At 36.0% G+C, this 15,696-nt stretch overlaps 1 protein-coding gene across 1 annotated transcript in view; it reads right to left on the reverse strand.

The window, feature by feature from the left end:
* LOC306847023 (regulating synaptic membrane exocytosis protein 2-like) overlaps positions 1 to 15,696 on the reverse strand; it is a gene marked incomplete at its 5' end in the record, with an annotated part of 167,795 nt that overhangs the window by 32,679 nt on the left and 119,420 nt on the right. Inside the window, 8 exon segments of the mRNA XM_079380758.1 lie at positions 999 to 1,021; positions 4,056 to 4,085; positions 4,818 to 4,851; positions 5,520 to 5,572; positions 8,836 to 9,072; positions 10,048 to 10,116; positions 12,925 to 13,034; positions 15,213 to 15,398. Of these exon segments, the coding sequence (XP_079236884.1) occupies positions 999 to 1,021; positions 4,056 to 4,085; positions 4,818 to 4,851; positions 5,520 to 5,572; positions 8,836 to 9,072; positions 10,048 to 10,116; positions 12,925 to 13,034; positions 15,213 to 15,398 (742 nt within the window).

Below are 15,696 nucleotides of genomic sequence, written 5' to 3' on the forward strand. Positions count from 1 at the left end.
AATCATTCAAGTTTAAATTATTTTTTAGAATTTTTTTTTTTCCACAGGATTTTTGATGAATAGAAAGTTAAAAAGAACAACATTTATATAAATAGAAGTATTTTGTAACATTATAAATGTCTTTACTGTCACTTTTGATCAATTTAATGCATCCTTGCTGAATAAAAATATTAATTTTCTTTTTTTTTATTAATTAATCTTACTCACCTCAAGCTTCTGAATGATAGTGTATCATAGGTTGTAAATGACAGACTTTAAGGCAATAGATATATCATTTAAAATGAAAGGTAACGGTCAAATGTTAGTGGATTGTGTTAATGTTAATGTGACTCTCTATACCAGGGATCCTCAAATCTGGAGCATTCCTGCAGAGTTTAGCTCTAACCCTAATCAAACACATCTGAGCTGCTAATCAGAGTCTCATTAGAAAATCACAGGTAGGTGAGTTCGATCAGGGCTGGAGCTAAACTCTGCAGACTGGACCACCAGGGAAAGATTTGAGGAACCCTGCTCTACACACTGATTGAACACCAGTGTGAACTTGAGATAAACTGACTTCAAACATCCACTAGATATTACCAAAACATCAGTTTACTAAAAATTGCTAATCTTTTGCATCCAAATATCTTTTGGACCCACTGGATCCATTTTGCTTTGAGAGAAACTTCTCATTACACCTGTTTGGGACAGAGTGTAACTTTAGTGGTAAAACTTTAGATAAGCTCAAGAGTTCATTCCTTACTGCCAGCTATTCTCAACCAATCCACTGGTGACAAAGACCAAACGACTGGCATCGAACATGTTTGTAAATGTGCTTAAAATATCAAGGGAGTTAAGCTGCAAATGATCCATTGGCTTAGACTTCACCTCTCCGAATGAAGTCACCACGAAGAAAAGCTCCTCTATTCCCAAATACTGAGGAAACTACTATTGCTTTACTTTAGAAAGACACAAAACACTGAGAAAATAAACTCAAGTAATAAGAGAAAGAAACATACCCTTGATGGATCCTTCAAAGTGCCTGTGTGGAAAGACAAACAAGGGTTAGATGTACTGAAACTCATCACACAAAAGCACAGCATGTGACACAGCATTGTTGCTTGTTACATACAAATGCACATCAGCAAACTTCAAAGCGACACACGACTGACATAAACTTATATGGAAAGCATTTTTTCAAAAGTATCTGATCCAGTCAACCCAAAAAAACAGAAAGAACATGAACATGTGTCACATATAATGCCATAAACCGGCAGAATGTAAATTTATTTGACCGGTTATTCAAAGTAACTTCTGTTTTATGAACATGTTTGATCAGCAGATTGAACAACCATCATTGATTCTGTAAGACTAAAAAAGAGACTGCATCTTTAAATCTCGTACTGTATGTTCAAGTTCAAGTTTATTTGTATAGCGCTTTTTACGATATAAATCGTTGCAAAGCAGCTCTAGAGGAAATTAAGTTTCCACAATATATTTATATATTGCAGAACCTTAATATATTTAACTTATGTCTGCTAAACATTTCCTTTGTCAACTTTTAGGAATACACTTGCATATACTGTGCTGTAGATAAGCTCAAAACTATCACACAAGAGTCCCCATGGAACTGATTAAGAAAAAAATTGTATAAGCTTTTGAACTTTTATCACACATATTCAATAAAACTCATCAACCAACACAGGAAACCCTTATATTTCAACACTTGGTTTTAACACTGCTGCTTTGGATGTTTGGATTGATATAGCGATAAATCATTCAATCCCACAACATTAATGTAATGAATTACAACAAATCTAATCGACTTCTGTCTGGAAGTTACAATATGATATCCTAATTCTGTGAATCACTGAAAAGACTACAGTAACTCTTTGGATGCTGGTCTTCGATAAGTGATGCTGGTGTCTCCACTCCACCAACTTAACCAGCAAAACTCGGCCCTGGTTACGCAAGTTAAGTAACTGGTTTTTATCAGAAAGATGATACTGCTGACTCTTATACAGTAAGCTTAGTTATGGAAATCCATAAACATCTGAACAGGGTGTGAACTCTCAGTAAAAAAATAAAAATACTAAAAATTGTACCTTTAAGAGTACAACAGCTTGTCACTGGGCAGGGTTTCCAGGTTTTCACAACAAAACCTGCCCGAATGCTACTCAAAACTAGCCCAATCGCGCGTCGAGGGGGGTGTACCAATAAAAATTGCATTCCGGGGATAAAAAACAACCTTCATTACAGCCCAAAGTATACTTTGTTTTTGTACATGTACGCTAGCGTATGCGTGCAGTCAAATGTGTAGCCTTTCAAAGTGTACTCCACTTGATGGTGTGCGCGAACTCAGGCAGTCAACGCATACTCTCTAGAAAGCTTCGTCTTTGTCCAGCGTCTGTGCTATTTTTCTCCAGAAGTTATGACTGATGATAATGTTGTTGTACTCTTTTAAAATAAGGTTGCGAAGTTGTTTTCTACTGTGAAACAGCAGCCCGGGCCAGTGCTGCCACCTTGTGGAACAACCGATTAGTGCAAAACACACTCAATGTGCATATGGTGGTGCGTGTACTATTCTGGGAAAAAAAAAAAGGGGGGCAAAGTATACTTTTTTTTTTTTACGTGCATGCAAGGGTCTGCGTACTGTGCACATAACGCAAATTACGTCACCAGAATCTGTGTCTGTACTATACTGTAAGCACATCATCCGATTTTTTTTTTGTAACCGCATAAACTTTGTTTGCGCAGTTCGCACGTGCGTTGAGTTTGTTTTGCACTAATCAGTTGTTCCACAAGGTGGCAGCACTGGCCCGAGCTGTTGTTTCACAGTACAAAATGAAACTAAAGAGACGAAACAACATCAAAACAGCGGAGACTGCAACAACTACACCAACATTGACAAGTGCTTGTGTGAGGGGGTTGTGGGATAGACACAACTTTAAGCTAAAAGAGTACAAAGACATTTTTAATGGTCATAACTTCTGGAGAAAAACAGCACAGACACTGGACAAAGATGAAGCTTTCAACTGCCTGCACTCGCATACACCTGAAATGGACTATATTTTGAAAGGCTACATGTACAACGTAAAAAACAAAGTATATTTGGGCCTACATGTGCGTCACGTGTACTGTACACAGACCTTTGTGTATATGTAAAAACCGAAGTATACTTTGGCCTTCAAGGGTGCATATTAGTACATTATATTAGTAATATATACCCTTAAAGGGATAGTTCACCCAAAAATGAAAATTCTGTCATCATTTACTCACCCTCAAGCAGTTCCAAACCTGTATGAATGTCTTTGTTCTGCTGAACACAAAGGAAGATATTTTTAAGAAAGGCTGTTTTGGGGCACCATTGACTTCCATAGTAGACAAAAAAAGTCAATGGTGCCCCAGAACTGCTCTGTTTCCCACATTCTCCAGAATATCTTCCTTCGTGTTCAGCAGAACAAAGACATTCATACAGGTATGGAACTACTTGAGGGTGAGTAAATGATGACAATTTTCATTTTTGGGTGAACTATCCCTTTAAGGAAGTAATGTGTACTCTAATGGTACTATTATACATCCTTTAGTGGTTCAGAAGGTACAGAGATGTCCTTTTTAAGAAGCTGTCCCAGTGATAAGCTGTTGTGCCCCTCAAAGTAAATTTTTTGCACTGCAATTATTCATTTTAAAAAGTTTAAATGTTTTTTTAAGTCTCACCACTGGTTTTACTGTAATAAAATATTATTGCAATTTAAAACATTTGTTTTCTATTTTTCAGGATTCTTTGATAAATGGAAAGTTCAAAAGAACAGTAATTAAACAAAACAGAAGTAGTTTATAACAATGTGAAAGTATTTATTGTCACTCTTGATCAATTTAAGAATAAAAGCATGAATTTCTTTGAAAGAAAATGACCTCAAACTCTTGAACTTTTGTGTAGTTGCGATGTTTTAAACTCTTTTAGCAATTCTACCCAATAATATGCACTGCTTATTCCAGCATACACACACGTACGCGTCTCCAAAGGTTGTTTTGAAGGGCTTTATGTTTACACAAACTTAATCTGTATACGATACCTGCATCTCCATTCTCTGACACTGCTGACTCTGACACTACAGCTGATGTGTGGATGAGAGGAAAACAAGACAGTTTAGACAGACACAAGACACACAATGTGATGATAGACACACACTCTCACACACAAACAGAGTTTAGATGAATTTCATTCAGAAACTCATTACTCATAACATGCCGAAATAAATGTAAAACAGATCTGAGAAATCCAGCACCAAAAAAAAAACCCTTTAAAAGATTTAAAGCATCAAAACATACTTTGAGCAAAGGTTAATGAAATACATAAATCTCAAACACACACTACAGACAGACCACCATCGATTTTTTCCTATTTTAGTGCTGTAAATGTAACCATTCATGTAGTTTATCCTATAGTTCTGTTTTTCATATTTACTTCAATTGTAAGTAATAATAATTCCAGAAACGAAAACTTTCATGTTTGTGTATCATTAGGTATCAGTGAGAACTGTTTGTCTCAGAATCAATAAAAGTGTGTTAATTAATTCATCATGTAAATAACTATGAATGTGACCTTACTTCTACCTCAAGTTGCTATAGTGACGCCAAAGAAAAATTTGCAATTCAATTTGATGTCTCTACTTGAACCTTCAGGTTCAGTCTTAACAAATAGCACAGCAGCAACAAGAGCAGCGAGAGCAGAGAGTGACAGCGCAGAAGAAGAGCTGAAATCTAGATCCCTCAGAAGCACACTAGGACTGATCTACTCTACTAAGGGCCGATGAAGAGCACAGGTTGTGCCATACCAGGAGCTTTCTTCTGCTGGTCCTCCCATGTCACTTCTGAAGTTACAACACAAGGAGAAACAATCAATGCTCCTGCTTAACAAAACTGTTCATTAGAAATGCATAGTACAGGCCCGCAGAGCGCACATATGGTATAAGGCACATTTAAGCATGTTCAATTTACAATGTTGCACAATTTACCCTTATAGTGTTAAAAAAAAAAAATCACTTTTCATATTCATATTTTTTCACTTGTACTAATTAAAAAAAATAAAAATAAAATAGCAATGTATTTTAGTGATTTATATAATTTACTTATTTTATTTAAAAATACTAAAAAACATAGTTTTAGTTCTAACTATGAAAGTGAAGCTGCTTTTTAAGGTCTGGGTACTATTGAGCCATCTACAGGTGAATGAAGGTATTCAGTTTACATATGGGTACAGTGGCTTAAAAAACAATTATTATTAACCAATTATTCTGAAATAAATTAATATTAAGTCCCATAAAACTACAACAATAGCGCAGTGTAAAACCAGAATTTTAGATAAAAAATGGTTTCTTAATGGCATCACCAACACAATCATAGCATACTATACCATACTATATATCTGATGACAACCGTACAAACAGTAAATACTGCAAATGTATACAACATCTACTTGTACTAAATCTAACTAGCACAAACAGTAAAACAGAGAGATTCACACGCTCACACACACACTTGCCTTTCCTCCCATTGACAGGTGGGGGAGCTACAGGCTTTTCCTGGGATTCTTGTGCAGGAAACGGCATGCACATACACAGAGGGTGAGTCAAATGATCAGTGTTTCCCACAAACACACAGGTACACTCTAACCAAGCTAACACACACACACACACACGTGATCAAGAGAAGTTATCAACATTATTAAAATAAAGTAAAAAAATAAAATATAAAATATTGCTGTAAGCTAAATAAATGATGTAAAGAAACAGGCACTCAGACTATGTTCAGAACAGCATACTACTCCACTGTTATTGTGCAGTGTGCAGTTTCTAGCATACTACTGACTGTAGTATTGAAATAAATCACAGGTAGTATACAGTGCATAGGGCCTTATGATTTCTGCAATGCAGAAAATGAATAAAAAAAAACAAAATCGCAGAATCTATAATATAAAATGGAATTTACTTTATAATGCAGAATGTCACAGCAAAGTTTGGATTAATGAATCAAAAGTAGGGCTGTACACTTAATCAAATCACAATATGGACTAAAATCTGTGAATATTAACCAGCGAAAGAGTGTGCATGTCTCTGTCTACTACACATACTGAAGCATGCATTATGCATTTATGAATTCAACTGATTACCACAGTTTTTGACAATAGATTTTAATTAAATAATACAAAAATGCAAACCATTAAATAATTACAATGCAAATCTTTTTTTAAATTAATTGGGCACTATTACTGTTACATTTTTTTAAATACATTTTTAAAGTTGTATGAATTCAATTGATTAATACTTCTTAATTATTCATATTTAATTAAACAATTAAAACATAATCCAGAAAAAATGTGTATACTGTACAGTATGCAGTACACTAGTATTTACAAGGCCCTAAGTGTATACTGTGCAGTAGGCATTAAGCAGTACACTAGAATTTGTAAGGCCCTAAGTGTATACTGTACAGTACAGTGCAGTATGCATTAAGCAGTAGACTTGTATTTGTAAGGCCCTAAGTGTATACTGTGCAGTACACATTAAGCAGTACACAAGTATTTGTAAGGCCCTAAGTGTATACTGTACAGTACAGTGCAGTATGCATTAAGCAGTACACTAGTATTTGTAAGGCCCTAAGTGTATACTGTGCAGTACACATTAAGCAGTACACAATTATTTGTAAGGCCCTAAGTGTATACTGTACAGTACAGTGCAGTATGCATTAAGCAGTACACTAGTATTTGTAAGGCCCTAAGTGTATACTGTACAGTACAGTGCAGTATGCATTAAGCAGTACACTAGTATTTGTAAGGCCCTAAGTGTATACTGTACAGTACAGTGCAGTATGCATTAAGCAGCACACTAGTATCTGTAAGGCCCTAAGTGTATACTGTACAGTACAGTGCAGTATGCATTAAGCAGTACACTAGTATTTGTAAGGCCCTAAGTGTATACTGTGCAGTACACATTAAGCAGTACACAATTATTTGTAAGGCCCTAAGTGTATACTGTACAGTACAGTGCAGTATGCATTAAGCAGTACACTAGTATTTGTAAGGCCCTAAGTGTATACTGTACAGTACAGTGCAGTATGCATTAAGCAGTACACTAGTATTTGTAAGGCCCTAAGTGTATACTGTACAGTACAGTGCAGTATGCATTAAGCAGTACACTAGTATTTGTAAGGCCCTAAGTGTATACTGTACAGTACAGTGCAGTATGCATTAAGCAGTACACTAGTATTTGTAAGGCCCTAAGTGTATACTGTGCAGTACACATTAAGCAGTACACAATTATTTGTAAGGCCCTAAGTGTATACTGTACAGTACAGTGCAGTATGCATTAAGAAGTACACAAGTATTTGTAAGGCCCTAAGTGTATACTGTGCAGTACACATTAAGCAGTACACAAGTATTTGTAAGGCCCTAAGTGTATACTGTACAGTACAGTGCAGTATGTATTAAGCAGTACACAAGTATTTGTAAGGCCCTAAGTGTATACAGTGCAGTATGTATTAAGCAGTACACAAGTATTTGTAAGGCCCTAAGTGTACACTGTGCAGTACACATTAAGCAGTACACAAGTATTTGTAAGGCCCTAAGTGTATACTGTGCAATACTGTGCAGTACGCATTAAGCAGTACACAAGTATTTGTAAGGCCCTAAGTGTATACTGTACAGTAAAGTGCAGTATGTATTAAGCATTACACAAGTATTTGTAAGGCCCTAAGTGTTTACAGTGCAGTACACATTAAGCAGTACACAAGTATTTGTAAGGCCCTAACTGTATACTGTACAGTAAAGTGCAGTATGTATTAAGCAGTACACAAGTATTTGTAAGGCCCTAAGTGTATACTGTACAGTAAAGTGCAGTATGTATTAAGCAGTACACAAGTATTTGTAAGGCCCTAAGTGTTTACAGTGCAGTACACATTAAGCAGTACACTAGCATTTATAAGGCCCTTAGTGTATACTGTACAGTACTGTGCAGTACCCATTAAGCAGTACACTAGCATTTATAAGGCCTTAAGTGTATACTGTGCATTACGCATTAAGCAGTACACTAGTATTTATAAGGCCCTAAATGTATTCTGTGCAGTACGCATTAAGCAGTACACAAGTATTTGTAAGGCCCTAAGTGTATACTGTACAGTACAGTGCAGTATGTATTAAGCAGTACACAAGTATTTGTAAGGCCCTAAGTGTATACTGTACAGTAAAGTGCAGTATGTATTAAGCAGTACACAAGTATTTGTAAGGCCCTAAGTGTTTACAGTGCAGTACACATTAAGCAGTACACTAGCATTTGTAAGGCCCTAAGTGTATACTGTACAGTACAGTGCAGTATGTATTAAGCAGTACACAAGTATTTGTAAGGCCCTAAGTGTATACTGTACAGTAAAGTGCAGTATGTATTAAGCAGTACACAAGTATTTGTAAGGCCCTAAGTGTATACTGTACAGTAAAGTGCAGTATGTATTAAGCAGTACACAAGTATTTGTAAGGCCCTAAGTGTTTACAGTGCAGTACACATTAAGCAGTACACTAGCATTTATAAGGCCCTTAGTGTATACTGTACAGTACTGTGCAGTACCCATTAAGCAGTACACTAGCATTTATAAGGCCTTAAGTGTATACTGTGCATTACGCATTAAGCAGTACACTAGTATTTATAAGGCCCTAAATGTATTCTGTGCAGTACATATTAAGCAGTACACTAGTATTTATAAGGCCCTAAGTGTATACTGTGTGGTATACAGTAAGTAGTACACTAGTATTCCATTCCAAACATAGGCAGTGTGCTTGTGTTCAGCTCGTTTGCATTGACACACCTGGCACAGAAGCCTGCTGGACGAGCGGTGAGGATGATGATGGAGTAGCAGCAGGAGGAGGAGGAGGGGTGGGAGCAGGGGGAGGAGCTGGAGAGGGAGGGGCATGTGTGGGTGGGGGAGTGGCAACTGAAGAAGGCAGATGGGCGTGTGCAGGAGGGGGAGGAGCATGTGCAGGAGGAGGTACGGGGGAATGGGTGGCGGCAGGGCCCGGGACAGGAGACTCCATTCCCATATGAGCTTTGATGATGACAATGAAGACAACAGGATTGGCAGAGACAGAGTTGTGGACAAAAAGAAACACAAGAAAATTAACAAGAGGATCATATGGATGAATATTTATAAAAATGTATTGATGCACCGAGAAAAAAAAAACGATCATAAGCCTTAAAATAGTTACAGGCTACTATAACAGACAATGTTAACCGAAACTTTGACATGAGAAAAAAATCATATGAAATGATCCACTTTAACTTATTTATTATAGTTTTATCATATTATGTTATGATATAACATTTACTATTATCATAATTTACAATAATGCAATTTCCCAGAATACTTTATTATTTTTACTTTAACTATTTTAATAATACTCGTTTTATAATTTTGAAATTATATATATATATATATATATATATATATATATATATATATATATATATTTTTTTTTTTTTTTTTTTTTAACTCTGAGCCTGTGTAATATGTACACTATTGTTCAAAAGTTTGTGACTCTGTGATTTATTTTTTAATGGTTTTGAAATAAGTCTCTTATTATCACCAAGGCTGCATTTATTTGATCAAAATACAGACACATTTATTATTATTACATAGAAATCTTTTGTAGAAATGCAAAAGTTTTTACTGTTACTTTTGATCAATTTAATGCAACCTTGCTGAATAAAGGAATGAAAAAAAAAAACCTTACTAACCACAAATTTTGAACGGTAGTATGTATACTTGCATATAACAGGTTATATAGTAACTTAACAAGTGGCAGGAAAAATATCCTATTTTATAGAATACAGTTATTCCAAACAAAGTCTAATTTTCAATCAGCATTTATGATTTTGGCGCATCACTAATAAATATAAGATGATACACACACAACAAGGCAGTTTGTGCCACTCTATTGTAATTTTTTAAATATCTTCTAAAGTTTTATTATTCTTATTATTTAATCAAATGGCTATCTTTGCTATGTAACAACAGCATTACCAGCCATTGCTTGTGTGGCTTGTGCAGGTGGAGGGGGCGGGGCCGGGGGTTGTGAAGCCCCTCCCACCGCTTCAACATTCAGACAGAAATGAGAGTTGGAAAGAAAGACAGAAGTATGCCATCAGACATGAAGATGAGAACATCAAAAATGTGAAAAGAAAAGCTAAAATAATTTTCTATGCTAATTTACTCCACTAAACATACCAACTACCAGTGTTGGGGAAGCTCCATCTGAAAAAGTAGTATAAAAAAGTAAAAAAAAATATTATAATTAATGTGTTTTTTTTATTTAAGATTACAAATAATTGTTAATGAATAAGTTAAGTAAAATATAATGAAGTTAAAAGTTAGATGCTTGTTGACTAAAACAGCATATTGTAATGCAAATATGATTTCAAAGAGTAGGGTGAATTCTGGTTGATCGGGACACTTTTTCCAAGTCATTTCAATTACAAAAAGTGTCCCAATCGTTCGATTTTGTAAACTATCCAATAGACACAATAATAAAATATAGTTATATAGTTACATCTCAAACTGACTGTCAAAGTGCAAAATTGCCACAAACGTAACATCAATGCAAGAACAAAATTTATGCAACTTAAACTGGATACGGAGAAGTCATAAAATAAGCAGGTTAAACTCGGAGCACATACTAACTGTGAATGGAGACGTTAATCATCAGCTGCGCGCGTGAACAACCATCCTTTGCCAAACGATACGCACACTTCTATATCGCAATTTTATTTTCTGTTCGATTATTAGTGTTCACTACAAAACGGTCAGATTATATTATGACGGTTCAACATTGTAAAATATACATTTGATACAGAGTGCAATAAAGCAGGGAAATTAATCAGTTTAAAAGGCTATTATTCACCTCCTGTATGTGCATGTTATGTCTTTGAATTTGCATACATTACAGTTGATTCATGTGAAATATCCACTCCTGTACATCCTTTGCAAAATCAAAGGATGTACAGTCTCTTGCCGGAGGACAGACTGTAAAGCCGTGAGATGCGTGATATATCAACAGATGGCGGTAAATAACAAATTTAGTTTGTGATCTAGTCAGATTTATTATGAAGCAGTCATTAATGCTGCTTCAATGCATTACATGCTCGTGACTCGTCAGAACACAAAACAGAATGTAGCGTTTGGTCGAGCTACACTGCTACTTGCTAGAAAAAGTAGTTCGCTACAGGAAAAGCTACACTGTTTTAAAAGTTGCGGAGCTACCATCACGATACTGAAAAATTTAGTTACGATAGTAGCGTCGCTACTTGTAGCTAGCTACTCCCCAACACTGCCAACTACAGTATGCTACAGTAACCTCAAATGCAAATACAATTTTGCAAACTGAATAATTCAATAATATAAAAGTGTAGAGACACATTGAAGTGTACTATACATAGTCTAGCAACAGACTTTGATGTAAATGGCAGAATATCAGGATCATATTTGCATTTGACTGATGTTAAGCGTCCCGTGTGTCCTAAATATAAGTTACCAGCCAGAGTCTGTGGAAGCTGGGGCAGAACAGGGGGCGGAGCAGGAGGCTGAGGTACCACCCCTGTTCCTTCTTCATTGGTTGATGAGTTTTGCCAAAAGAGAAAACAAACCAAAATGTCACTAGGTGACTAATAAACCGTGGATATCACTCTGTGACTGAGAGGATCACTGCTAGGAGTAGACTGCCATTTCTAAAACACAATATAAAGATATATTTGTCTCTCAACATTGCTCTTATGCCAATGATTAACCTTTCTAAGGTTGAAGAGCCGCTGCTATAAGCATACCAGAAATTAGCCTGGCTATTCTGCAACTTAAATGCTGCCAGAAGATGCTACTAACATTAAAGGTCTGACATAAATTGCTTTTAGCTTTTACCTCAACAAATTTCAATAAGGGCACATTGATTTGTATGGAAGCCTGCTATAGAATAAAGATACAAAAAAGGTAACGGCGATGATTTATCTCACAGTTATAGCTATTTCTTGCTATTTATATCTCATAATATTGAGTTCGTAATTCATACTTTTATCTCAGAATTGCTTGTTTATATCGTGCAATTTTGACTTTTCTCCCAGAATTGAAAGTTTGGAAAACAATTCTAACTATTCCAAATTTGTGTTTTGCAATTTTGAGTTAAAATCTTGCAATTCTGACCCCCCCAGACATAAATCACAAATGGCAAAAAATAAAGTCAGAATTGCAAGATAAAGTTGAAATGACCCATTTTATTTCATGGCAAAAACAGTCTTGGGTACTTTTGATATCCACTGTAGCAGATTTGGACATTAATCCAGACACAGACGAAGTACATAGACTACACAGCATACATCTATAATGAAACACGTACAGCACTACTGATTGCGCTAACATGGCTGAAGCACAAATTAATACATCTGTTCACTCTACTAAACAAACGGTAGAAGCTTGACCAATGCCAGGTAAAGCTCACAGGTTGAATCAAACAGAGGAGATGATAAAGCTGTAATAAAGAAGACAGAGACGAGGCTAAACACACAGAAGCTAGTGCTTACAGACCTTCATAAGGCTCAGTAATGCCCTCGCCATCTTCTGGGGAAAAGGGTGGGGAAAAACAATCCATGCTGTGTTATGTAAAGTAGAATTCTATTATTCTATTGTTACACAATATTCTTTACTTGACTGGTTGTTTATGCATGAGACATTTTTTTGTAATATCTATTGTGCAATAGTAGTTGTTTACTTTCCTTATTTGTTGAATTTCTGTCAGTTACCCAATGGGAAGGTTACTCTTTTCGTTCACATAAACGCATCTCTTGCCTCTAAAAAGCTTTCCTCTCAAGCGCCACAAACCCTGCAATTTGGTACAAGCCTGGTTGATCTACTCACTTCTGTCCACAGAGCCTTTCGGTGGGACTTGCGGTAGCTGGCGACCTCTTCGACTCGACACTGGCGTGCTGGTGGGACTTGTTTGGACCGATCCAGTGCGGATGTTTGCCCTGCGGGACAGATGGTGTGTCAGGAATGAACATAAAGCATTTTATCTAAAGAAGTGTTGGTGGTCGAGTCATAAACCTGGCCAAAACACTGTTAGACTAACACAGGACACTAATACAAACAAACCTACTAACTATGGTTATGTTGGCAGTAGCATCATAATGAGACAATAGTGTCAGAAAACACATTCTACTTGAATGCTATAAAAAGGGACACATACTTTGTACTATTAAACAAAACAAGTCAATATTTGGCACAGTTAGGGGTTAGTAAGAAACGTTTGGGGGAAGTAAAAACATTTGGTAAAATATGTCCTGTACAACCCAGATAAGACTGTAGGTGAATATCATGGAAACTGACAAGTCATATTTCACTCCAATATCAAGCGATAAATAAGTTTTTTTTTTTTTTCACATCATCAACAAAGCCTATTTTAGCCTACTTTAGCCTATGTATTCGTTCAAATGTTTATGATCAGTAAGGTTTTGAATGTTTTTTAAGTCTCTTATGCTCATCAAGGCTGTATTATTTGATCAAAAATACAGAAAAAACTGTGATATTGTAAACAATTCTAATATTGATTTCCTATTTTTATTTACTTTAAATTATAATTTATTTCTGTGACACAGCGCTGAATTTATTTCATCATTAATTCATCAATTTTCATCAATTTCATAATGAAATTTCATAAATTTTCAGCATCATTACTCCAGTCTTCAGGGTCACATGATCCTCCAGAAATCATTCTAATATGCTGATTTATTATCAGTGTTGAAACTGTTTGACGCTTAATTTTTTTGGAACCTGGGACACTTTTTCTCCATTTAACACATCCTTGTTAAAATAAAAGTTTTTTTGTTTTGTTTTTTAAATAAGAAAAAAATCACTGACCCCAAACTTTTGAATAGTAGTGTATTATAACAAAACATTTCTATTTTGAATAAACACTGTTCTTTTTAACTTTTTATTTATCAAAGAATCCTGAAAAAATATATCACAGGCCCAAAAATATCAACATTGATTATAAATCAGTATATAAGAATGATTTCTTGAAGGATCATGTGACGCTGAAGCCTGGAGTAATGATGCTGAAAATTCCGCTTTACTTCACATGAATAAATTCTATTTTAAAATATATTAAAATAGAAAACTGTTATTTTAATTTGCAATAATATTTCACAAAATTACAGTTTTCTGTATTTTCGATCAAATAAATGCAGCCTTGATGTGCATAAGAAACATCTTTAAAAAACATAAAAAATCTTACTGATCCCAAACCTTTGAACGGCACTGTATATAAATCGTAAAGTTTTACTAGTGTAAAACTATTTTTTAAATACATAATATATACACAAACTGAATTAAAGTAATACAATTTTTTTTTGCAGTAAAATATGACCTAGCATGTTCATGACAGCATTATTTTGTCAGAAAAAAATATCTGACCATAAAAGAGCATGCATTTAACAAAAATATGTCACAGTCATGTGCATTTTAGCCACGTAAACACAAATACATACGTGTAAAATGCACATCAACTCCACAGTAAACACAATGATCTTTAAAGCACCTTTTGAGCTCAGTGTCACATCAGCTTTCAGTACATGTGGCTCACGTCTCAAAATCAACTGTGGCACATCCAAAAGCTAACACATCAGTGAAAGTTCATGAGCAAATCTGACACATTTATGTCATTTCCTAGTGACTTATGACGTGCGGGGCAAATCGTAAGTCAAAAGGTGTTATGGCGTCTCAAAAGGTGTGATGGAATCAGCATCAGGAGGTGGTGCTTGTGGCGGCTAAAGCTGCAAGGAAAGTGAAAAGGCCTGAATGCATGAGCACACGGCACTCATTACAGCCCATAACTCAAAGCGTAAACTGGTAAACAACAAAAAAAATAATGTTAGTAACACACACAAAAATAATAATAAAAAGTCAAACGAAACTGTACGATGTACACACCATTATATCTCAAGAGGATATAACAGGTGTGTCTATAATCCAAATGAAAAGACGTTAGTAGCACCCATCATCACTACTCTACAAATGAAATTAAAATCATAAACAGCATCGTTACACAGGGTTAAAATAAGAGGAAGTGGAGAGAGGGGCATTCCAGGTGACAGGAAGCAGAAGGCATGGGTTCGTTTAGCGCTTTAGTGCTTGTTGTGATGGGTCACCTCGTTAAGGCAGGAGAGGGAGGGGCGGATCTCCCTGACGGTAAGGACGGCATGGATCTCATATAGCCGGGATCGGGCCGCTCGGACGAGCGGGAGCGCGTGTAGACCGGTCGCTCCATCATGGGCCGCTGGTCAGCTGACCTGGACCTGTAATGCTCATGTCTGTCCACCATGCTGCGGCTATACCTGCAGAACGTTAGTCAAAAAGCCACGCTCAGCCGAGCCCCAATGCATCATGGGATCACAGGGCGTTTCAGCTGTGAAATGATGTCGCTTGGCTAATAATTAGCACACCAAAAAAAAGTGCATCTGAGTTTCAGCATTGGCTGCTCAGGGAAATCATAACAAGAAGGAGATTTACCAAACTGAAAAAACCAAAAATAAGTGTTAACCAACAAATTGACATGAAACAACCAAATAGAAGCTTCTGGAAGCTGCTGCAAAGAAAACAAGTGAACACATTTCAGACTTACACAACTATACG

This window comes from Barbus barbus, assembly GCF_936440315.1.
Source record: "Barbus barbus genome assembly, chromosome: 27".
NCBI classification, from domain to species: domain Eukaryota; kingdom Metazoa; phylum Chordata; class Actinopteri; order Cypriniformes; family Cyprinidae; genus Barbus; species Barbus barbus.